Genomic DNA, 24292 nt, shown 5'->3' with positions numbered 1-24292 from the left:
TACTCTTTTTCTTTCTATAAATCCAATATGTATTTAATAAGAAAAAATAAGATGAAATATGCACCACTGTCCGGATCTTAGCTTTGGAATATAGATCATCTGGTCGAGGGAAACTATCTTTTTGGTGGGGAGATTGCAATTGATTTAGACTCTTGACAACTGTGAAAAATATACATAACCTCCACCAAAAGAAGGGGGGGGGTCTAAAAAGGGAATAAATAAGAAAATCAAGCAACCTGCACAGTTGCCTTTAGCCCTGATGAAATTGAGCCAGCCTGTATTGTGATTTTTATCTCCTCACTTAGGGAGTGTTTTTCCAATATATCTAGTGATGGGGTGGGGAGGAATGGTAGGGAGATAAGCTTTGAGATGGGTTTGCAGCAAAATAATCAACATGGATTCTCTCTTGCTGCTATTCATTCACACACACTGTCTAGTGGCAGCACCAAAGGAACAGCACATTGGGCACCTGCCAAGGCTCACACCTCAGCAAGGACCTCACTGTTGACCACTAGAGTCCCTTGACTGTCCTACTCCTACTCACAGTTGTCAACTGTTCACTTTCCCTATCCAAAGGTGTAATGGAATCATAGCATTCTGGACTAGATGAGCTATTGTACAGTTTGAGCTCGCTCCTCTTACATTCTGATGTTCTTACGGCTGGAAAAATGAGAAGCTTATATTGACAGATCCACCAATCCTTTATCTGAGAAGTCTGTATTTTCTAGTACCTGGCAAAACACTGTCTCTGTTGTTTTAATGTATACTTATAATAGAATCATAGAATTGTGGAGTTGGAAGGGACCCCAAGGGTCATCTAGTCCCACCCTGTGCAATGCAGGAATATCAACTAAACCATCCATGACAGATGTCCATCCAATCTCTTATTAAAAACCTCAGAGAGAGGAGAGTCCATACCTCCCAAGGGAGACTGTTTCACTTTTGAAGAGCTCTTGCTGTCAGAAATTTCTTCCTAATGTTTAGTTGGAATCTGCTTCCTTGTAACCTGAAGCCATTGGTTTGAATCCTACCTTCCAGAGCGGGGGAAAAACCAAGCGTGCTCCATCTTCCATGGGACAGCCCTTGAGGTGGCTATCATATCTCCTTTCAGTCTCCTCTTTTCCAGGCTAAACATACCCAGCTCCTTCTCATTAGGCTTAGTTTCCAGTCCCATGATCATCTTGCTTGCCCTCCTCTGCACACATTCCAGCTTGTCAACATCCTTCTTAAATTGTGGTGTCTGGAACTGGACACAGTATTCCAGGTGTAGTCTGACCAAGGCAGAATAGAGTGATACTATTACTTCCCTTGATCTGGACCTTATACAGTGGATGCTCGGGTTGCGAACGTCAACCATGCGGGATGCACATTCGCAACCTGCAGGGTTCGCAGCCCGTGTCTGTGCACGCATGGGTTGCAATTTGGCGCTTCTGCAATGAGAAGCTGCAATGAGCTAAGTTTGACTCCTGCTGGTTGCTAACTTATTATTGATTAAAGCATTCCTCCCCACCCAGCTTTTCACCTAATTGCCTATGCAATTTTTCCAATGTTAAACCTCTCACAAAGTCCCTATTTGCCCCATGCAGGGACATTTACTGGTTGCTCATATGTTGCCTGCAGAGTTTTTCCCAATAGCAGCTTTTGGAGGGTGGGGCAGTAAAGTGGATTGAGAAAATGGCGCTGGAGATAGGGTTTAAAAAGGCCCACCCCAATGATCACCTTTTCTTGAATTGAATTCTCTTGCAGCCATTATTATTGTTACAAACCAAATAAGGGAGTGACCATGACTCTTCTGTGTCTCATCTAGCACAGTTGTAACACTAAAATTAATGGGTATGCTAGGGCTTTTTTCCCCAGCTGGAACTCACCAGAACTCAGTTCCACTTTCTTTCAGGTGGGTGCCATTGCCATTTGAGAGAATAAAGGAGGCATTCATAGTGAGTTCCAGCACCTCTTTTTCTAGAAACATAGCACTGGGGATGACTTATCCTAAGATAAATCTGCCTTGTTTTGCTTGCCCACAGAAGAACATAATAAGAGCCCTGTTAGATCACACCAAATGTCAATGTAGTCTAGGATTTTTTCTCCCAGCAGTGACCAACCAGATGCATCTGGGAAGTCCACAGGGAGAGTGTGAAGCTCATAGCCCTCCCCTGTTGTTTATGCCCCAGCAACTAGCATTCAGTGAAAATATACTTTCTCTGAACACCATGCCTATGTTCTCTCTCCACTGATGGAAGCGGTATGCTCTGCATACCAGTTGATGGTAATCACAAATGGGGAGAGACTGTTTCATTCAGATCCTTTTTGTGGGCTTTTCACTGGGGCACCTGTGTGGCCACTGTGAGAACAAGATGTTGGACTAGATGGACCTTTGTTCTGATCCAGCCAGGCTCCTCTTCTGTTTATACAGAGGTACCTCGGGTTCAGAACTTACCGTTCTGGAGGTCCGTTCTTAACCTAAAACTGTTCTTAACCCGAGGTACCACTTTAGCTAATGGAGCCTCCTGCTGCCGCCGCCGCACAATTTCTGTTCTCATCCTGAAGCGAAGTTCTTAACCTAAGGTACTATTTCTGGGTTAGAGGAGTCTGTAACCTGAAGCATCTGTAACCTGAAGTGTCTGTAACCCGAGGTACCACTATATATTCATATTGACTAATAACCTTTGAGAGACTTACCTTCTCCATGAATTTGCCCCACCCCCTTTGAAAGCCATTTATTGGTGGTCCTTCACTGAGTTCTGCTCCTACTCTCCTGCTATCACAGAATTATAGAGCTGGAATCATAGTGTATGAATCATAGTGTGTAAATAATGAATCATAGCGTATGAATCATAGCGCTCAAATGATTCCATCGCAGGGAATCATAGGGGTGGAAGGGACTTCAAAGGTCATAGTTGGCCGTGCAACCTCTGCTTATAAACCTTCCATGTAGGAGATAGCGTCACCTTTCAAGTCCGTCTGCCCTACTGTTGAACAGCTTGTACCATCAAGAAGTTCTTCCTAATGCTTAGTCATAATCCCGCTTTTTATAATTTGTGGGTCCATTATTTCAGTTCCTGGTCTCTTGCACAACAGAAATGAAATTTGCTCCACTATTATTTTGACAGCCCTTCAGATATTTGAGCATGATTATCATAGCCACATCTTAATCACCTCCAGGCTAAACAAACCCAACTCCATAATCCTTTCCTCATTGGTGTTCTGGGCCATGAGGGCAAAAGTAGCACTGCCTCACCAACCCCAGTAAGGCCCCAGCTGCCTGCCTTCTTGCATACAGCCATTCAGGGGCTGGCTCTGTCTGTCATCGGTTGTGGCTCCACCTCCCATTGGCTTCCCCACCTTCCACTCTACCAGCCCCAATGGGAAACAGCCATTGCATGATGTTTCTGGATATAGGAGTATAAAAGCAACTATCTCTCTTTCTTTACAGGGGGAATTGTGCTGAATCCTTCCTTCTATGGCATAGCGGGACACACCCATACAATGATCCATGAAATAGGGCACAGTCTGGGCCTCTACCACGTCTTCCGAGGAATCTCCGAGATCCTCTCCTGCAACGATCCATGCATGGAAACAGAACCTTCCTTTGAGACCGGTGACCTTTGCCATGACACAAATCCAGCTCCAAAACACAAGACCTGTGGTGATCCAGCCCCTGGGAATGACATGTGTGGTTTCCGTAGCTTCCAGGACACTCCATTTAACAATTTTATGAGCTACACAGGTACTCTGCCCTCCCTTCCTAGCCTTCTACTAGAGTTGACCTTTTTTCAAAATGTTGATAGCAAGCTTTAGAGTTTCTTATTCAGGCTTCAGGTTTTTTGCAGCAAAGGTGAAACTTACGTGTTCAGGTTGACACCAGTCAGTTAAACACTTTCTAGAACATATGAGACAGAGAACCAGTGCAATTATGTTTCATTTGATGAGCTGGGCTTCAAAAATGTTGATAGCACATGTGTTCTAAATGTACTTACTAGGAAATAATCTCCACTGAAAACCTTGAGACTTAATTCTGACTTAGACAAGTATAGGATAGAGATGAGGAGAAACTTGAAAAAGTTTGCATTTAGAGGTGAACCTAACTAATTCACACTTTCCAAAACAATGCAGTATGTGGGGGTAGTCATAGGTTTGAATCCTGCAACTGCAGCAGTGGGCCTTGGCCTTGGACTGTGGGGATGGAAGAGAGGAAGGGGGCTGCTGGGGAGCACATGGTTGCTGCTGAATGGAGAATAGATTAACTGGAGAGGAAGGCCTCCAGAGATACTGTGGAGCAGGAGCATGTGGGGGGACGGACCTGGGATGAGGCCTGTCCTGCTCCTTTTGATCCTTGCCACTTTTACTCAGGGCAGCTATAAGAAAATGTTCTCTAAGCAAAGTCAGAACAGAACAAGATGCAAGTGAGTTCCTTTATTTGTCCCAGTGGCCAAGACAGTGATGACCAAACAGGACCGCACAGGCTACTATCTGTTTGGAAAGATTATATTGAATACTCACAGTGTATTTAATCATTGGTCCAAGCCAATTTTAAGGGGAATAAAAGCTGTATCCATCAAAAACTGTTCATGAACTGAATATTCAGGAACGAAAGGTTTGACTCAAAGAAAATGGGTAAGAGCAGTTTTTTTAAAAAAAAATTAATTTGTTTGCGGGAGGTTATTATTTTGTTGTTTCTGTTTTAGCTACTTATCTGTGCTTTTGGCTTACATTTTTATCTTGTGAACTGCTTGAAATCTTTTGGTGAAGGACACTAAAAAAAATAAAAAAAAAATAATAAATGCACAAACCGAGAAGCAGCCTTCCTTCAAAATTCACCCTTCTCATTTTGCAATGCAGTTCTCCAGCCAAGTCAAAATGCATATACTAGAGTAAAGTGTGTTTAAAAATGCATATATTGGTGATAATAACATACACATATGCATTAAACTGGAGGAAATGGCATATAAAATGTGTATATTAGGAGAAATGTACACTAAGGTGCTGATGCATTTTCATTAGGGATTTTTAATTTTAAAAAAATCAGGACACTAATATGATTAACAATGAGAACTGAATTTAAGATTGGAAAAGTGAGAATCTGAAGGAAATTAAAATTTGCCATTCCCCACCTAGTATAGGATCATGCCAACCTCTCTTGCCCAGGTTTCTGATTTTGCAGCAGTGGCACTGATGACTACATGTTCTGGTTTATGCCTGCCCATCTGAATTCAGCACCTTTTAGAACAAAGGAATGAATAAAGCAAGGGCTTTCTAATCCATCGAGCAAAGGGAAGTGTGGATGATCATAAATCCCTTCTTCATCTAGAAGCTTGTCCACTTCCCTCGCCCCACTTTTCTGCCCATCCAAACTGCATTCCTTTGGGTAAACTTAGCTGAGAGAAATGCATGAAGTAGGCAAGGCTACAAGAAGTCATGTGGCACTTACAAGGAGGGCTTTCCTCCCATCATCCCAATACTTTTGATTGGACCCTCCCATCTCATATTGTGTGATTGGCAGCAGATGTGAGTTTAAATTAGGGTTAGGGCTCTCATTGCCTTCAAGATGTTGCTGGATTACAACCTCCTGGCATCCCTGACCATTGGCCATACTAGCTTGGTGCTGATGGGAGTTGGTGTTGTACGACATCTGGAGGACCACAGATTGTCTATCCTGCATTTAAATGAAGAGCTTTGCAAGCAGTGCCTCTAATTTGCTCTGAAATTTCCCTTCCAGATCACTAGGTGGTAAAGAGAAAGGATAAATAAGTCTTGTGATCCAGTATTTAGTTTTCCTTTCTCTCATTTTTCCTTTCATCAGTTGAGGCTGCTACTGGTCAGCTCTTTCTCCTGGAATGCCAGGGAAGCTTGCAGTGTTACTCAGGAGAGCTTATAGAGCAGCCATGTTCACAGTTTAACTCTTTTTTATTTAACTCTTCCCCCCTCCCATCCCCTCTCTCCTCTCTTTCACATGTGCAACATTGTGTGACTTGTTTCCACCCTGCCTTATCCCCTCAGATGATGACTGCACCAACTCCTTCACACCCAACCAGGTGGCAAGGATGCACTGCTACCTGGACCTCGTGTATCAGAGCTGGCAACCTGTCAAGAAGCCTGCCCCCATTGCTATCACACCACAGATCGTGGACCGAATGGGGACCTTCATCACCTTGGAGTGGTTTCCACCCATAGACAGGCACTTCTTTGAAAGGTGAATTGGTGGGGACAATGCACATCTGTTTGTCTGACTTTGAAAGGTGGGGATGGCAAATGGCAGTGGAGAAGCAATTAGTTGTTCAGATTAAGGTTATAGTTGGGGGGCTCATATAACTGGGCTAAAATCCCCTGCTCTCTTTCTTTTCTCCCTGAGAAAAGAAGACACTATCTTTTTTGCTAGTTTCTGGGATGGGGGGGGGGGAGAGGTTTTTCTGGCCCACTGGTCTAAGTAGGTCTAGGAAGCATCTTAATTTGGCTGTTTCTTCCCTGCAAGCCATGCCCTCCTGCCCTTTGCTTGACAATATATATAACGTCAGGCATGGGGCAAGTAAATACATAATTCCATTCCAAATGCAAAGTATACAGGTGCCTATATGATTACCTCACATGGTGTAGCAGTTAGGACATGGGAGACCAGGGTTCAGATCCTCACTTGGCCATGAAGCTCACTGGGTAACCTTGGGCTACTCAATGCCTCTCTGCCTAATCTACCTTGCAGAGCTATTGTGGGATTAAAATGAGGAAGGGGAGAACCATGTGTGCCACTTTGGTTTCCTTAGGGAAAAAAAGTGTATCATTAAATAAATAATAAAATAAAATAAAATAAGCTTCTAGAGTAGCTTCCTCAGAACCTGCTGCAACTTAGCTGTGGGGAGAGCCTGTTTGGTCCCAGCTTCAAGCTGCTGCCTCTGACAGTTCTTTTTTTTTTCTTTCTTCCTTATAAGAGGCAGCGATTGCCACCAACTTTGATGGCTTTAAAAGAAAATTACACAAATTCATGGAGGACAAGGCTATCAATGGCTATTAGCCACGGTGGCTATGTTCTACCTCCTCTGACAGAGGCATCATGACTGAATATCAGTTGCTGGAAACAGCAGGAGGAGAGAAGGCTCTTGAATCCTGCTTGTGGGTTTCCCACAGGCATCTGGTCGGCCACTGCGAGAACAAATGCTGGACTAGATGGACCATTGGCCTTAAGCCATCAAGCTTGTCTTAATTACTCTGCTTCCTTCACTTGATCCCCTGCCTTGTGGCAGCAGGGAAGGAAACAGAGGTGACGGCACACGCTTCCAGATTCCCAGCAGGGATGTGATTCTATTTGTGTCCATTTCTGCTGGCATGGTGGCCCTGCCAGCAGGGGTCATGGAGGGAAGCCATAGAGATAGGCTCTTGGTCCTTTGGTGAGTGCTTAAGCTGGGCACTCAGATAAGCACAATCCTATTTTGGTCAACCTTCAGGATGCTTCTCTATCCCTATCATGGTATCACAGGGATTACCAACTTTTGTTGCAGAGGGAGGAGGGTGTCAGTGGACACATTTGGAATTTTGAGAAAGTGTAAAAAGAAAAAGAGCAGACAAAGAGGAACAGAATGGTAAAGGCATGCCACTCCCCAATCAGCTGCCCCATCAATGGGCTAAGAGACATTTGTGTCAGCCACTATCACCCTTCGCTTAGAGGTGTCCAGTCCTGGCATCCAATAAAATGTGGGCATCTCTAAGTGGTGGTGAGGGGATTTGATGCAGGAGAAGCTGATACGGTTTCTTAAGTGACCTTTTTGGAGACCTTTTGTGGGAGGCATAGACAGTACTGGGGCACACATGCTAGCACCCCTAGATGCCATTGGTAACCCCTCCTATATGGTCTATGCAGTATTTATGATTGAACTGCATAGTCCCAAGGAAATGCTTGGAATCATTCATATGAGAAAAAGACTTTGGGTTGTGCCCAGTGCTAGAGTAGATTCGTTGAAATTGATTTATATGACTAAGCTAGGCACATTAATTTCAGTGGGTTTCCTCTGAGTGGATCTTAGCTTAATACAATCCTTTATGTCTAAAGTGGCCTTTGGTTTTCCCTGCCTTCACCACTATTCCCCACCGCCACCATCTTTTCTCTCTCTTTCTAAAAGGGTAAATTAAGTTCTTGCAATATGTATTTAATTTATATTTCATAAAGCAGTTATTGTATGTTAAATAAATTCCATCTGCCTATTAAAAACATACTGATACAAGGTTAATTGTTATGTAACAAAATACGTCTCTCTGACATACGTCTTCAACCTCAATCAGTATGTTTTTAATAACCCCTGGCTAGTTTGTACTTAAGTAACACACAATGGCTGGCCTGTTCGATCTAGGATTTCATAACACAGTGATCATACCCTAAGTCAACACTAGATTTCTTTGACAAACCCTTCCATTGGGGTTTCAGTAGTATGGAATTGGCATAACTTGTGGATATCTAAGAAGACATTGTCCAGTAGTTATGTCATCATTTTCTCAGTTTCTCAAGCCTAGGATAAATAAATCTTACCGAGTTTTTTAAAATTTTATTTTAAAGGCAGAACAGGGAAATTCCTCAGACTCTTGTTCTGAATTAATAATTGATGCCTTGGTCAGTTCCTGTCGCTTTATCGCTGATCTAAGACAGTGGAATGGTCTCTCTATGTAGCCCTCCAAACTCTCCTCAGGCCCTGCCTCACACCAACCCTACTTCATTCCCTCCTTGGGTGTTCTTTTGCTTAGCTCAGAACTCCGGTCATGCCTCTTGCTTGCCCTGATGGAGGACATGCCATTGCAATCTTTTTATTTGCATGCTGGCTTTCCACAAAAAGAATTGTGTTCAAAGCAGCCATGGCAAAGAATGCCAGAATAGATCACAACGCTAACACCATTGCAATAACAATTTAATAACAAGTAAATGGTTTAACACAATTAAAAAGGAGGAAATGTAACAACATTAATAACAATAAATAATGATATAACAATAAAACCAACATTTTTGTACTAGAAATGTAACAAGATTGCACTGACGACATTACACCTCTTTGCGAGAGCAGAAATAACGAGGGACACACTGGTCCTAGAAACATGATGTTGCTCATGGTCCCTCTCCTCCAGTAACTTGCAAAGTCAGGGAGTGGTGTAGCAGGGAACTTCCTTCACATGATGCTGCTCAGAAAAGTACGTGTAATTGTGTGTAGAAAGTAGTCTGCTGTACAGAGATTGAATTACATTCATTGATGCACCTGCTTTCATCTGGCCCCATCTACCACTGGCATGTGGTCCTTGGAAAGTTGCCCAGAAGGGAATTCTCAGAATTCAGGGGCACATTCCAGCCAGGCAAGACTACTTGGGGTACAAAGCAGGGCCAGCAAGATGTGTTACCTGGAGAGAGTTCTGAGGTCTAGATATAGAGGCCTGGAGGGCCACATTTGTCCCCCCAGGTCTGATGCTCTAAAGCAGGGGTGAGCAAACTTTTTCAGGAGGTGGCCGGTCCACTGTCCCTCAGACCTTCTGGGGGGCCGGACCCAACGCCTCCCGAAAGCACCCCACCACACGAAAGGCCCCCCCCCACCTATGCCACTCGTGCCACAGCCACCAACTCTGCTTCGTCTTCAGCAGCATTGGCGTCCTCTGTCTTAGCAGGGCACAGAGCCCGTGCTGCTGGCCTGGGCGGCGGAGGCAGCCTCTGTGCCACTTCCGCTTCCTTCCTGCTCGGCCGCTTCCTCCCGCTTGGCCACCTTAGTGGGAAGGAAGGGGCGGTACCCAGAGGCATCTGTGGCTTTTGATGGGCTGCAGGAGCTTCCTGCAGCCAATCAGAAGCCGTGCCGCATCACGGAAATCAGTCTCTGCATGGCGAGGTCTCTGCGCCGCGCCTGTATAGCTCAGGGACTGACTGAGCGGGTGGCAGGGTCCGCAAGGTTCGCGGGCCGGATTAACAAGCCTGGTGAGCCGTATCTGGCCCGCAGGCCTTAGTTTGATGACCTCTGCCCTAAAGCCCTGAATCTCTGTGGTTCAATGGGTCAGTGCATCTGGCTGTTAGCCGGAAGGTTGATGTTTTGAGCCCACTCAGGGACAGCTGTGGGCAGGATTCCTGCATCATAGGGGGTTGGACTAGCTGATCCTCAGGGTCTCTTCTAACTCTACAGTTCTATTATTATAATGAACTGATCTGGTAGCAGGGGGTGAGGCACTGCACAGATGCTCTCAGAAAGCAGGTGTTGTATGCTAGAGTCTTAAAATGAATGTGAACTTGGGCTGCCAAGTAAGCACAAGTAAATACTGGAGCAGACCTGATAATTGCTATATGTAATAGATTATCAAGTTGAGCATGCAGAGACACCCATAGAGGCCTTGAAGTTTATGCATTTCCCCACATGCTGCACGGGCAGCCGTTTGGGGCAAGGTGCCCAGGGCCCCATTCTCCAGAATGAACAGGTGGGTCCTCAGCACAGCCAGATGGGCTTACTAAAATTTGATTTGGCGTCACAGATGTTGCCGTGTAAATGGGGTGGAAGTGGGGGGTTGGAGTTTAGGTCCATTAAGTACAGAATCAAAAATGACTTGATGGTGCTGCTGTTCACATCACACTCACCACTTGTCATAATGAAGCATTTTCTTGGATTCAAATAAATATGAAAAAGGAGCAGAAATAGAAGACTCCCCCCCCAACCCATTCGTTTCCTGACTGCATCAAAGCAGTTTTTAATCTCGTTATCCCCAGCCATTGCAATTACTCAATATGCATCGGACTGACACAGGCAGATATTTTTGACGGGCGTGACTGCGGAGTCCCATTTGAGCAAGAGAGACGCTCTCCATCACCCAGGTGGCTGTCATTTCCGCAGTTCCAGCGATCGCTATCTCTTTAATTCTTCCACAATGGCAGTGATTTGTGCGGTACAAACTTCTTGATCTAAGGAGGCGATTGGGAAGCCCTCTTGGACGTTCATGTGACTGGCTTGCTGGCTTTTAATTTCCCTTGCAAATGCCTGCGTCTCTAGCGCATAAGGAAGGGACCCAGAGCTTCCAAAGTAGTGAAATATACCCCATTCCTCTCATTTTCGAAGTTGCACTTCAAGTCTCCATGCTTTGAATGGAAAGGCAATTCCTTTAATGAGCACGAGGTGTCCTTTCCAAATGTGTGTTCGGAGGCAAATTGCTTGATGAAACCAAAACTTGTTTTGCAGTTCTTTAAGAGCATGTCCAGAAAGGTATGACTGATGCTTTCTAAAGGAAGGAACCTAACTTACCTGGGATTGGTATCAGATAGGCCCCAATTTAGTAATATTTTTTTAGAAAGCTAACAAGCACCAAAGGTGCAGGCATAAGGTTAAAAGAAGCTTGCAAACCTTGGTTTACGGGGCAGTCCTGGTTAGTGCCCACCCCAAGGTACACATGACCATAATACTAGGGGTGTGTAAATAGAAGCTCTCTAGTTGTTGCTGGACTACAGCTCCCATCATCTCTCAGCACTGGCTGCGCTGGGGGAAGTTGGATTCCAAGCACAGAGAAATTTATATGGAAGGGCAAATTGCATCTTTTCTGCCTCTTTCTCTGGTGTGCCATATCAAGAGGCGAGGTGGGAGGGTTAAGTGATCTTCAACTTGTTATCTTATCCCATTTTATTCCATTGAATTCAACTGTTACTAAGTTGGTGCGTTTTCTTTCTTTTTCTTATTTCCTGGCCTCCTAGAGAAGTGGGATCAGCCTGTGATCTCTGCGTGGAAGGCAGGACCCTTGTGCAGTATGCATTCAGAGCCTCATCACCGATGCCATGTGACCCGTCCGGACACTGGAGTCCCCGTGAAGCAGAAGGTGACCTCACTCTGGGGGAAGGGAAATGGACAAGAAGCAAAGTGGAGGGTGGTTGTGACAACAGTGAAGGAGGAAGGAAGAGAAGACCAAGCAAGAGAACAAGAAAAATGAAAAAATTATATAGTTTGAATGATAGCAGAGAAGTTCATAATTAGCACAAATTTGCCTTGCTTATACAGTAGTGCTTGACTGTCTCGTGAGACAAGGACCATTGCTTCCCAGACACGAAGCGGTGGTGATGTTTACTTAGTTTTGTTTGAGCCAAGATTAGTGTCCAGGACTCTCAGCAAGATTCTTAAATCAATTTAATATAGTGCAACCAACATCATGAATGTAAAGTTGTCAGGGAAGGAAGGTTACCCCCCCCACACACACATGCACAGATGTAAATAAGCATAACTGACAAGTCATTTCTATGTCCAAACTGAAATACAGAGTTGTGTGTATGTATTGCCCATTGCTAAATAATATTCAAGGTATGTCAAAATTTCATCTCACACTTTTACCGGTCGGCGGTTCGAATCCCCACGACAGGGTGAGCTCCCATTGCTCGGTCCCAGCTCCTGTCAACCTAGCAGTTCAAAAGCACGTCAAAGTGCAAGTAGATAATTAGTTATCACTCTGGTGGGAAGGTAAACAGTGTTTCCGTGCGCTGCTCTGGTTTCGCCAGAAGTGGCTTAGTCATGCTGGCCACATGACCCAGAAGCTGTACGCCGGCTCCCTCGACCTGTAAAGCGAGATGAGCGCCGCAACCCCAGAGTCGTTCGCAACTGGACTTAATTGTCAGGGGTCCCTTTACCTTTACCTTTATGTCTCCTATTAATGTGTATGGGGAGAGGATTTTGGCCCATCTGTAATATAATTAGCACCCCCACCATTGTTTGATTTGAACAGCTGCTGCTTTCAGAAAGTCAGAAAAGTTTTGTGACTGCTGTATGTTTTCCACTTGTTGCTTACTTTACTAAACTGTAGGAGATAGTTGACGGTTCCCCTGCTTTTAACTGTTTTTTTTTTAAGCTTCACACACATATATAGCAAGTACAAATATACCAATACCTCCCAGCCTAGTAGTACTCTCTATTGTAGAGTTGGAAGGGACATCAAAGGTAATTTAGTCCAAATCTAACCAATAATTCCTGCAGTGCAGGAATTATTGGTTAGATTTGGTTTAGAAGAGGGGGAAATACTAGATATGGTAAAATAAAATAGTTCTCTGTATGTCTAGATACAGGTTTGGAGCAAGTATTCTTTGTTGAGAGAGCCCCAGTAGAGATTTAAAGTAACAAAATATGCAGCAAAGTAAAACATGGGGTTGTAGGCTATTAGACCTTTAAAATATCCCCTTCTAAGTCACTTCCAAACCTCCCCACTTCCATTCGCATAGAAAGAAACCACATGTTTGGAAAGTTAAAAAAGGTTTACAAACTTTTCAAAGGTCAGGTTCATGTACTTTTCCATATGGCAGCAAGAAAAGACAGGTAATATACCTTAAGTATAAGGATAGGAGTTTATAAATTATTTGTATAGAAATACAAAGATGGCTTGCTTAAGCCACGTGGTCTAAACTTGGAGCATCCAGTGAACCAAATGAAGCTTTCACTTCTTAGAAGAATATCAGCGGTCAAAATTAATATCTTACCGAAAATGATCTTTTCGTTCCAAGCTCTACCAGTGATTAAAGGCACCAGCTATTTTAAACAATGGGGAAATTACATTACTAATTTCATATGGCGGGGGGGGGGGTGAGAGAGAGAGAACGGGACGACAGGATTAAATATAAAATATTAATTGATGCAAAGCACAGGGGGGATTTGGGCTCCTAGACCTGAAAATGTACCATGTCTTTGTTGGATGAAAGACTGGGTGGAGCTGAAAAACATAAGCATCCTGGATCTAGAAGGATTTGATCTGAAGTACGGATGGCAAGCCTACCTATATTACGACAAAGCCAAGGCCCACAAGGGATTTCACAATCATGTGATCAGAAAAAGCTTCTACAGTGTCTGGGGGGAAACAAAGAGCACATTGGTGGATAGCTCCCATTGAGCAGTGGCAATAAAAAAACAAACATGAACAAGATCTGGGGCACATATAAGGACCTCCTTGAGCAGAGGGAGGGCAGTTTAGGATTAAAGAGAAGAGAAGAGGTACAAAATTGGGTTTCAGACTGGTTCCAATACTTTCAACTAAATGAGGTCTTTAGGAAGGGCAAAGAAAATGGCTTTCTGGAAGGGAGTTCAGAATTTAAGAAAGGAATATTGGAAAGCAATCCAAAATTAATATCTAAACTCTATAAAATCTTTCTGGGGTAGGAAACAAAAGACAAAATGGTTAAGACTGCAATGATGCATTGGGCCATAGATATGGACCACAATATAAAAATCTCAGCGTAGGAAAAATTTTGGGATAAAACAATGAACTTTTCAGCTTGCAACTTGATAAAGGAAAATATAGTAAAAAATGGCCTAAAGGTGGTACATGACACCCTTCAAATTGGTTTAAATGTATGAAAGTAGCTCTAAACTCTGTCCGAAATGTGCAGAGGTTGAGGAATCCTTCATTCATATGAGGTGGCACAGTAAGTATGCCCAAGTGTACTGGGAGATGGTCTACAATTAACTCAAAAAAATCCTTAAAATTACATGTCCAAAAAACCTTGAAGACCTCTTACTAGCAATCGTTAGCAACAAGATCTCCAAAATGGCACACAGCATCTTTCTCTATGCAACAGTGGCAGCCAGAGTAGTTTATGCTAGAAGTTGGATGAAAAAAAACCAATTCCATTGAAAGACCAATGGCTGTATAAATTGTTAGAATTTGCTAAACTTTCCAACTTAACAGCCAAAATAAAAGATCAAGATGAAAAAAAGACGAAGGGTGAATAGGACCCTTTTGGGGAATACTGAAATCAATCTAAAAGTAGGGGTGATCTTATGACGAATTGCCAAAAACAAAGAGAGGCAACAAGGGGAACAGTAGGGTGGAATAAAAAACTGATATGCAGCTTAGCTAGGAATACCAAGAACGCCACGGAAGGTTAGGTTGGCAAGTCAGTATAGAAATTATGTTGGATGGTGAAATATGATGTGTAAACATGACAACTGGAAAATGCATAAATAATAAATAAATTTAAAAAGAAAATAACATAAAACCAACCATATTATTTTATGTTATTTTCACTAATATATGCAGTTTTAGGTACACTTTCCCTTTATGTACTCATTTTTATTCCTTTTAGTTTGTCTGGGAACCACATCACATAATTCAGGGAGCTATGAAGACTGCCTGCTTTTCAGTTCATGTACGATTTTGGAAAGGGTGAATTAGTAGGTTTTTTAAAAATAAAATGCAAACAGAATCAAAATTGCCCCCCTCCCTACATTGTTGTAATGGATTTCTTTTTTTGAAAAAAAATATTGATTGTCCAAAATCGTTCCAATAACAGCCTCATTATAACAATATCAAATTTATCCAATTAATACAATTATTAATGTCAATTATTCAAATGTCAAATTATACAATTTAATTAAACTGGCCCCCTCACATGCTATAGTTGATGAGTTCATTCTTCTATATTTTTTCTGTGTTCCAAAATTTTAATAATTTTCATTCCATTCCAGATTTTTGCGGTTTCAATTTGTGTTGTTATAATAGGTAATTTATAAAGTTTCAAGTGAGGAACTTTAGCTGTAATCCTTATTCTTTCCTGCATGTGACAATTTTTTCCATGATGTTTTCACATCCATATATGCATATATCCTGCAGCTGTTGATGATTCCCGTCATGTCTCAGGAGACGCTGTTATCTCACAGTTTCCAAAAGTCATTGCATCGCTTCGTCCATTGATTCGGCTTCCAGTAAGCAAACTGTCTTTGCCATTTTTCCAGCCTAGGAAGAACGGTCTGAATCTGGACTGCAGATAGTTAATCCAAAAACTTCTATTCTCGCAGCTGGTAGACTTCTTTCCTCTCTGCTGCTGATTTATGGCCATTTATCCTTATCTCAAACATATTCCTTTGTGGATAATGAAGGTTAGGGAAGATTTTGCTCTATATTTTCAAAGCATAGCATTTCTTCCCCCCTTCCCTCTCAGTTCCAATTTTGTTAAAATCCATATTATATTCCAATTTCTTCCATCTTCACTTGTGCAGATATTATATAATAAAACTTGCATTCGGGGGTGGGGGTGCTGTTGTTGTTGCCTTATCATAAATATAGAGAAAAACCTTAAGTAAGCAAACCATGGGCTCCCCTCCCCCCCCCCATTGTCTCTTTCACCGAATGAAATCTGCTCTCAATCCAAAACGTTTACATCTTTGTACCTGGGTTGTTTTTGCAGTTTCTTATCTCAACCTCTCTGGCACGTGCCTGTAGTTTACTCCAGTTAAGTCCAATTAACAGGATAACCTGTGCTTCCAGGAACGGGATTGGGAGGGGGTCACGGCACCTGGAGTGCTCCATGGTCTTAATGCCTTTGCCTGCCCTCGCGTTCCATGGGGAAGCGAGTGCCAGACCACCAGGCAAACTGTGCATGAGAGCCTGGTTCCTCTTCCAACCAAAGAGGAATGCAGATAATGAAATTCCCCCATCATTATCTGATTTTCTCCATCTGTCTCTCTCCCATTCCTGGAGAGAAAGACTCCATTCCTGGCACACTGGAAACAGGAAGCCCTGTAATGGTTTTCTTTTCGTTGGCATTGGCTGGGAATATGGTCAGTCCACTGGGAGCCATGTGTCCTTCCATTTGTACATTAGATCCTTGTGCATCTTGGCTAGTGAAATCAGCAAAAGCTGAGCTGGGTATTTGGACCTCAGAGGTTGTTGATGCCTTCTTGGGGGAAGATGTGGTCCTCACTTGTCAGAAAGATGTGCTGGTGAAACCACTTTTGAATAATCCAAATTAGAATCCCAGAATAATGAGCAACTACCACATGGTTTGAAATATATTTTTGGGGGGTGCTAGAGTGGGTGTTGGCTTTTCAGCTTCAGGTGGTCCTGGACTGGATCCATTCCAGCTTAGTTTCAGGATGTATTTTTGGGACAGAAACAGACTTGGTAGCCCTGAAAGATGACTTATGTGACAGCTTAGGCTAGGGGAGTGCCCGGACTTCTCAGCAGTTTTTGATACAATGGACCATTGTATCCTTCTGGACTGCTGCTCTTGATTTGGCTTCGGAAGCCCTGTCTCCCCTGTTCTGAGCTACAAATGATTTTGCAGGTGCCTTCTTCCCTCATCAACTCTCTTCTGATTCACAAAGCAAACCTTATTGATTTCCCTCACATATCAACACAGGCAGCTTTCTTCCGCCTGCTCTGCCCAAACCCACTTTTGCTTTTGCAATGCAAATTTTATCGATTTAGTAGATCTAAGCATAGCTTTCTTCCCAACAATGCTTGCTCAGTTCTGAGGGTTTTTTTAAAATGGAGAGGGCAACCCTGACCCACACAGCAGAGGACACACATGAGGTGATGTTTTCTGTGTGGGGAAAGGGGCACGTCTCCCCCCAATTTCCTGCTGTAGTTGGTTCTAGGGTTCGATCCCTGGCATCTCCAGGTAGAGCTGGGGAAAACTCTTGGTCTGAAATCCTGTAGAGCTGCTGCCAGTCAGTGTAGACTGTACTGAGCTAGATAGACCAATGGGCTGTCTGATAGGAAGATTCTTACATTTCAAAAGGCCTTTCTCATTGCTGCTGCTGTTAGTAGTATTAATAACAGTAATAGTATTTTAAAAGAGATTTTGAACTGCTTTCTTGTAGGGTATGCAATGTTACCTTAATTTGGCCAAGAATATCCTTTGTATCTCAATAGTCCATGTTTTGTTCCTCCCACTTCTTGGCTGTGAATAAAGGTTTCACACAGATATTGTATGCTGTTGGTCTCAAAAAAACAACTAAACTCTGGACAACGTTTCCAGCAAACTAGTTTTTGGAAGAAACTGATTTTCTGGATCCATTTCAATCAGGGTTTAGGTCCGGTTTTAGCACAGAAACTGCTTTGGTCACCCTGTATGATGACCTCTTATTGAGAGAGCGACAAGGGAAACATGTCCCTGTTAATTCTTCTCGACCTCTCAACACCTTTCAGTACCATTGACCATGGTATCCTTCTGGAGTGACTGTCTGAACTAGGGGTGGGTGACACCGCTTTGTGGTGGTTCCAGTCCTACTTGGATGGTTTCCAGAAGGTGTTGCTTGGGGAATGCTTTTCAGTCCCATGGAACCTTCAATGTGTGGTTCCAGAGGGCTCAATCCTATTCCCCATGTTGTTTAACATCTACATGAAACTCTTTTAAAAGCAGGAGTGATGAAGTCATCTGCTGGAGCACAAGGGCAATTGATGGACACCTCTTTTTCTGGCAAAGTGAATGAAGTGATAGCGAGGAATTACAGTATGGTCCTTTCCTTTCATGGATGGTTTGCCTTTCTAATAAAAAGCTTAAGGTTTCATTTCACCTGCTGAATGATGTTTTCTTGAAGTTCAGTGGGTGGTATTCAGCTGAGCTTTATTCCCATTGAAATTAATTAATGTCATTAAGTTAGCACCATCCATTTTAGTGGGTCTATTCTGAATAAAACTAAGTTGAATACCACCCAATGTGTTTTACAAGTTTAACATACACTGTGATTGGGAGCAGGGGTGGTCTTCCAGGTGCTACAACTCCCATCATCCTTGACCATTGGCCATGCTGGTTGGGCTGTTGGGAGTTGGAGTCCAGCAACATCTGGAAGCCATGGGCTCCTCATCCCTGCTTTGCAAATTTACCTGGGATTAAATCCATTGAGCTCAAAGGAGCCTGCTCCTAGTGGACCCACATAGTATTGCACTATAAGACAGTTGAAGCTCAGAGCTCCCACAGTGGGAGGCAGAACACTTGAAAAATCTGTGGCCCTCTGGATGTTGTTGGGGTGCAACTCCCATCATCCCTACTATTGGCCATACAGTCTAGAGCTGATGGGAGCTGGAGTCCAACAACATCCACAGGACCACACATTCCCCATCTGTGGCACTGGAGATGTGGTACAGCCCCAAACACAGACCTTTTCAGTGAGGAATAGGTCTAACTAGTTTGGCATGGCATGAGCCTTCATAAGGAATAGTGATCCTGCTCCAAATAAATCGAGTCACTGTTGCATGCTATCTCTTTGTGACCAAGCCTTCACTGCCTCATTCATATTTTGCAAAAAGAAAAGAAAAGCAAATGTGAGAAGATAACATTTCCTTTCCACTGTTGTATTTGGCTGCATTGTCCTTTTCCACTTGTTTCAGTTTAATGTTGTTTTTATCTGCTTGTTACCAATCCTTTGCTACCTTCTGTTGCATTTTCTTATTGCACTCCAGTTTTTTTAGCTTTGGAAGGGCAGGAGAGACAAATGATGGAAGGGTGAGGGACACATCAGGGTAATCTATGAAAAATCATGCACGGTCGTGGAAAAAGTGAACAGGAGGGATGGGGGAGAAATTTTGTTTTGTTACTCCCTAATTTTCTCTTCCCATAACAGTATGTGAACTGAAACACCACAGTCACGCTTTGAAACTCACACTTCTCCAAATTTTGCAAAACAATTCTCCAGTCAAACAGTGTTTACAATTAACTCCCCACCAGTTCTAAAGACCAGTGATTGTTTCATCAGACAAAGGCCTGGCTATAGAGGAACATTTCTTCCATGTGCCTAAAGATATGTAACAAAGGCACCTGGTGAGCCGCCCTGGGGAGAGCATTCCACCTACAGGGAGCTACCACAGAAAAGTCTTTTTCTTGTGTTACCACCCTCCAGACCCCTCGTGGAGGGGGCACATGAAGAAGGGTCTCAAGCGGTGTTACTGAAAACCAGATATGAAAGTGAATTGGGTTAGAGGAGGAATTCAGTTCAGTTCGTGTTTCAGTACAAAACCTCCTAACAGAAATGCAGCTAGCCTATGACACTGGATGTGCATATTTTTATGGCCCACTTTATTTCTGTAATTATAAATTGTTTTAAACTGTTTCTGTTATTCTGTTCTAATGTTGTGTTTTAATTTGTAACCTGCCCTGGGACCTTAGGATGAAGGGGAAGAAAATAAATTTAATAATAATAATAATAAATAATATGTACAGATTAACAAAAATAGCATACATAATAAATTATATTCTGCATGCAGAAAAGTATATATTAAGAGAAATTCACACTAAAGTGCTGATGAATTTTCACAATGACTTTTTATTGAAAACTGATCCAGAAATGAGGAGAACTGAACTGTTTGGAAATATGAGAATTTGAGAAAAACTGAAATTGACTGGCTTCTCCTTCCCTAGTGGATAGAGAGGTTTTTCTTCCCATGAAATAACACAATACTTGAGGTTGTCCAAGGAAATTGATGGGCAAAGGAAAGAAGCTTGTAGCCCATCAGGGTCCCATGTAAATTCTTCTTTATACAACATATAAATTACATTGTGGAAACTGAAATTTCAGGTTTCCAATTTTATAAGACCTGTGCAATGTTGAGGTGTCGTCTTCAACTTTACATTTTCTTTATGCTTTCAAGGTCCCCCTGATGTGGAACAGCCGTGCAAGGCCAGTGTTAGAACTTGGAGCCCCAATTCAGCAGTCATCAAGCAAACCATCCCTCCTGCCTGTCCCGAACCCCAGGGCTGCTACCTGGAGCTAGAGTTTCAGTACCCGGTAATCCCAGAGTCTCTGACCATATGGGTGACTTATGTCTCTGATGACTGGCATTTCAGTGAAGCGGTGAATGACATCAAACTCTTAATGGTCAGTGGGCGGAACATATCCCTTGGCCCTCAGAACTTCTTCTGTGATGTCCCCATGACCATCAGGCTGGACTCCAAGAAGGTGAATGAAGAAGTTTGTGGCATCCAAATCTACACTTTGGATGAGCAGCTGGAGATTGATGCCGCCATGATAAGCTCGGTCCCTCAGAGCAAGCAGTGTGCCAACTGCCGACCTATCTGGTACAAAGTAGCCCGGGACCCTCCCTTTCAGAAGGGCTCTCCATTCATCATCTCAGACCTCAGCCGGAAATTCATGGACACGTAAGTACTGTTAGCTCAAAGGCAAACAACTCTTGATTTTATCTGTTGGCACAAAGCTTTGATCTGAGAACACTTCAGAAATGTGTGATTGTGGTCACCACAAGCAGGACCTGCAACAAAATGTTATAGCACTCCTGTTCAGTGTTCCACCCACCTGGACATGCCCTGTTCTAGGATACTCCATGAATTCCTCCTCCCATCTTTTTGTGCTCACCCAGTCCTCATTGTGCTGTTTGGATTCCACCCCCTTCATTTACAATGTTATTTTTTCATACTTCAGCAAACCTTCTGTTCCCCCAAAACCTGCTGACACTTCCCTCCTCTGCACAAATGATGTTGGTTTATCTATGTAAGGAGCCACACTTCGAGAAATGAATTATATTATTATAAGCAGTGAAATGTACTCCACCAGGCATCCCTATGTGGCCCTCAGAATTCCCCCCATTTGAATGGAATGAGTGTGTGTAAGAACTAGCCTTCTGTGCAAAGGTAGAATTTACATGCTTTGTTCCATCCACTTTTGCCTCTGTCCCCCGTCTGCCACTGGCCAAAAGGGAATTTGGCTCTCAGGCTAAAAAAAAGTGGCTTCCCCACCACTGGAATATATTATGGTAATAATTGCAAGCCAGTTTTCTGCTTGAAGAATACCATGTGACTTGCATCAAGAGACGCAATGAAGAATGGCATTCTGAGGACCTGTTTGAAGGACAGGGTAGGCATATCTTCGATAAACAAGTATGGTATGATCTAAGCTGGGAAGTAGCTGGGATCCAGTGAGAATATTGGATGTTAATGATGCCATAGGGTTATACCCAAATTTGATTGGTGCAGAAGCACCAGAACAGTTAAAATTTCTCCTTGTCCTATCTACAATTTCCCTGATAGTACATACCAACATCTATACATTTCCTACAATGTCAACAGGGAGGAGGGTTAAACCTCCCTCTCCAAAAGCTATTCCTCCAATCAAATTCACAGCCCCTCCCCCTGCCCCAGTAGTTTCCTTTAGGGGAGGAAATGAGTATGCTTGTACGGTGTCAGATTCTGTGCTTTGTGATAAATTCTTCTGAGGCAGAGAGCATGTCCATCAGGCCACTCTCCAGATGGCCTGTTTGGTGGGCATTTGTCATGATTTGTTTGTGCAAATTTTGAAGGGACATTAGAAGACTGTTTACTGAGCATTCATTCTGATTTTTTGTGGGGAGATTATATGTCTTTTTAAAAAAAAAAACAAAAAAAACTTTTTTATGTCTCAGTTTCTAAAAATACATATGGCAAGCAATCTCCATAGCCCCCCCCCCCACAAAGAAACATTCCATGCATATGCAGTCAAACAGTGAGTTTGTAAGCAGTTTTGAACTGATTACAATAGTTGGGTATTTTCTGCTCTCTGTCTTAACAGATTGTCTCAGAGTGAGCCGTGGGTGAGAGGACAACATTGTCCTTTCCAGCGTACTGAATAAACACATGTAATACAGTTTCAAAATCATCTTTGGTCTTTGCATTCTGAGCATTGTAGAATGCTTCATTGGTTTCTGCATAAGGGCTAGATTCCATATTCTAATTCCACAGTGCCTCTAGAGTTAAGTTGGTAGCTATTTTCTAATACTGTATTAATATATTATATGACTTTTGCCAAGTAATCATCCCACCGCCCCCTTTAAAGTACATTTTCCTGACACTTTCCTTATTGCCAAAAGTACACACACACACACACACACACACACACACACACACAATTTGGGTGGGGGGAGTGGAGTTGTTGCGCAGGACTGCCAAATCAACTGAGCAACCTGCACTTGCTGGTATGTGATTGAATCCCACCCATAAATTGCAAAAGTCTGGAAGTACCCTATGCCTCAAAAAGCCCCTTTCATGTTAAATCCATCAGGGGTTACTGAACCAAGATCTGAAGTACACCAAATTTCAGCTGTGTGCCCTTCAGCCAGTGGCATGGCTCCTTGCTGTGTAGTTTGCAGCTGCAAGCCAGCGCTGAAAGGTTGGAGCAAAGTGCCCTTGGAGAGGCCACAGTCAAGTCTGCCTCTTGCTGACTTGCATTTGGCTCTGGGTCAAACCTCTGTGCACAGAGGCTTGAGATAACATGACCCCCTGCTTTGGGCAAAAAGAAGCATGATCTCCAATCTCCACTGAATGTGGTCAATTTGCTAGAGCTCATCCCCACAGCTGCCTCTTGCTATTGCATTCCTTCCCACTCATCCATCTCCAGAATCTGTCAGTCTGTCTTCTTGTTTTCCCCCCTGAAGCCCTGCTAGCCAGAGAAACATTCTGACTCTCAAACATTCAGATGTGGCTGCCAGGTCCACCTGCTGGGGGCTGGGGATTAAAGTACATTTAATGGCATGCAGCCCCACCCAAAATGAAACACAGAGCTTTGAGGAGATCTTAGCGCTGCTTCTTTTCATAGGAACATAAGAAGATATCTTATACAAGGCTGGGCCACCAGAACCATCGTATCTAGCACTGTCTATTCTAGCGTGGGGAACCTTTTCCCCCCTGTTGGGGGTCATGTTCCCTTGGGGAAAATCTCTTGGGGGCCACATATGGGTGGTGGGTGGGAACAGAGTCATAAGGGGGCAGGGCATCCCATTCTTCCCCCTCTGCCACCATTTCCTCTCTTTTCTGCCCCTCTATCTTGCCACCCCCACACTCTTTTTGCCATCCCTTCTCTCCCTTTGCCCTCTCCCTTTCCACCACCTGCCTCCCCATTCTTTCATTTTTTTCCTGCTAGTGTATTCTTTCCTTCTTTTTTCTGCCACCCACTTCTCTCTTTCCCCCCCTCTTACTTCATTTCTTTTGGGGGAAGGGCTGGAGCTACTGGCAGAACATATTTCTATGTGGGGAGTCCCTCAATCCTCAGCATCTCTCATGTAGGACTGTGATTATTTTCCCCCATCTGAAACCCAGAAAAGCCACTGCTACTCAGTCAAAGCAATACTTTGTTAGATGGACCAATGGGTCTGATTCAGTATAAGGCAGCTTCTTCTTAGAGAAAGGGCTGTAATTCATAGGTACAACATCTGCTTTGCATCCAGGTAGGGCCTGGAGTTTCCCTGTTTGAAACCCTTTGGAGAGTTGCTGCCAGTCAACGTAGACCAGAGCTACATGGACCCAATGGTCTAACTCACTGTAAAACTGCTCCCCATGTTCCTTCATCCCTTGCTTCATTCAGGCAACCCCATTCATGCCTTGACCTAGAACAAGTCCTGCAGATCCTGATTTGTGTCTGGAGCAGAGTGCAATTGGTTGCTGTGAGTTGTTGTTGTTGGGTTTTTTTTTTGGGGGGGTGGGTTTGAGGCCAGTTGTAAATGTGATGGTAACAGTGGAGATTAAGTCAAGACACAAAGTCCCTCCCAAGGGAAACATTGTGGAGCATCCTTTTGGAAGAGACACCTTATTTAACTTTCTACATGCAGCTCTGTCCCTCCCAAGGTAGAACAGATGTTT

General features: G+C 43.4%; 1 protein-coding gene across 1 annotated transcript in view; it reads left to right on the top strand.

The window, feature by feature from the left end:
- The window catches only part of PAPPA (pappalysin 1), a 234811-nt gene that overhangs the window by 59099 nt on the left and 151420 nt on the right, over nucleotides 1–24292 (top strand). The window contains exons 4-7 of the mRNA XM_080990779.1: nucleotides 3434–3727; nucleotides 5998–6190; nucleotides 11675–11796; nucleotides 20320–20827. Coding sequence (XP_080846905.1) covers nucleotides 3434–3727; nucleotides 5998–6190; nucleotides 11675–11796; nucleotides 20320–20827 — 1117 coding nt within the window. The remainder of the gene's footprint in view (nucleotides 1–3433; nucleotides 3728–5997; nucleotides 6191–11674; nucleotides 11797–20319; nucleotides 20828–24292) is intronic.

Source organism: Podarcis pityusensis (assembly GCF_964106645.2).
Source record: "Podarcis pityusensis genome assembly, chromosome: Z".
Taxonomy (NCBI): Eukaryota; Metazoa; Chordata; class Lepidosauria; order Squamata; family Lacertidae; genus Podarcis; species Podarcis pityusensis.
The sequence above is the reverse complement of the archived record's forward strand: the minus strand, read 5'-3'. Positions and strand labels throughout refer to the sequence as shown.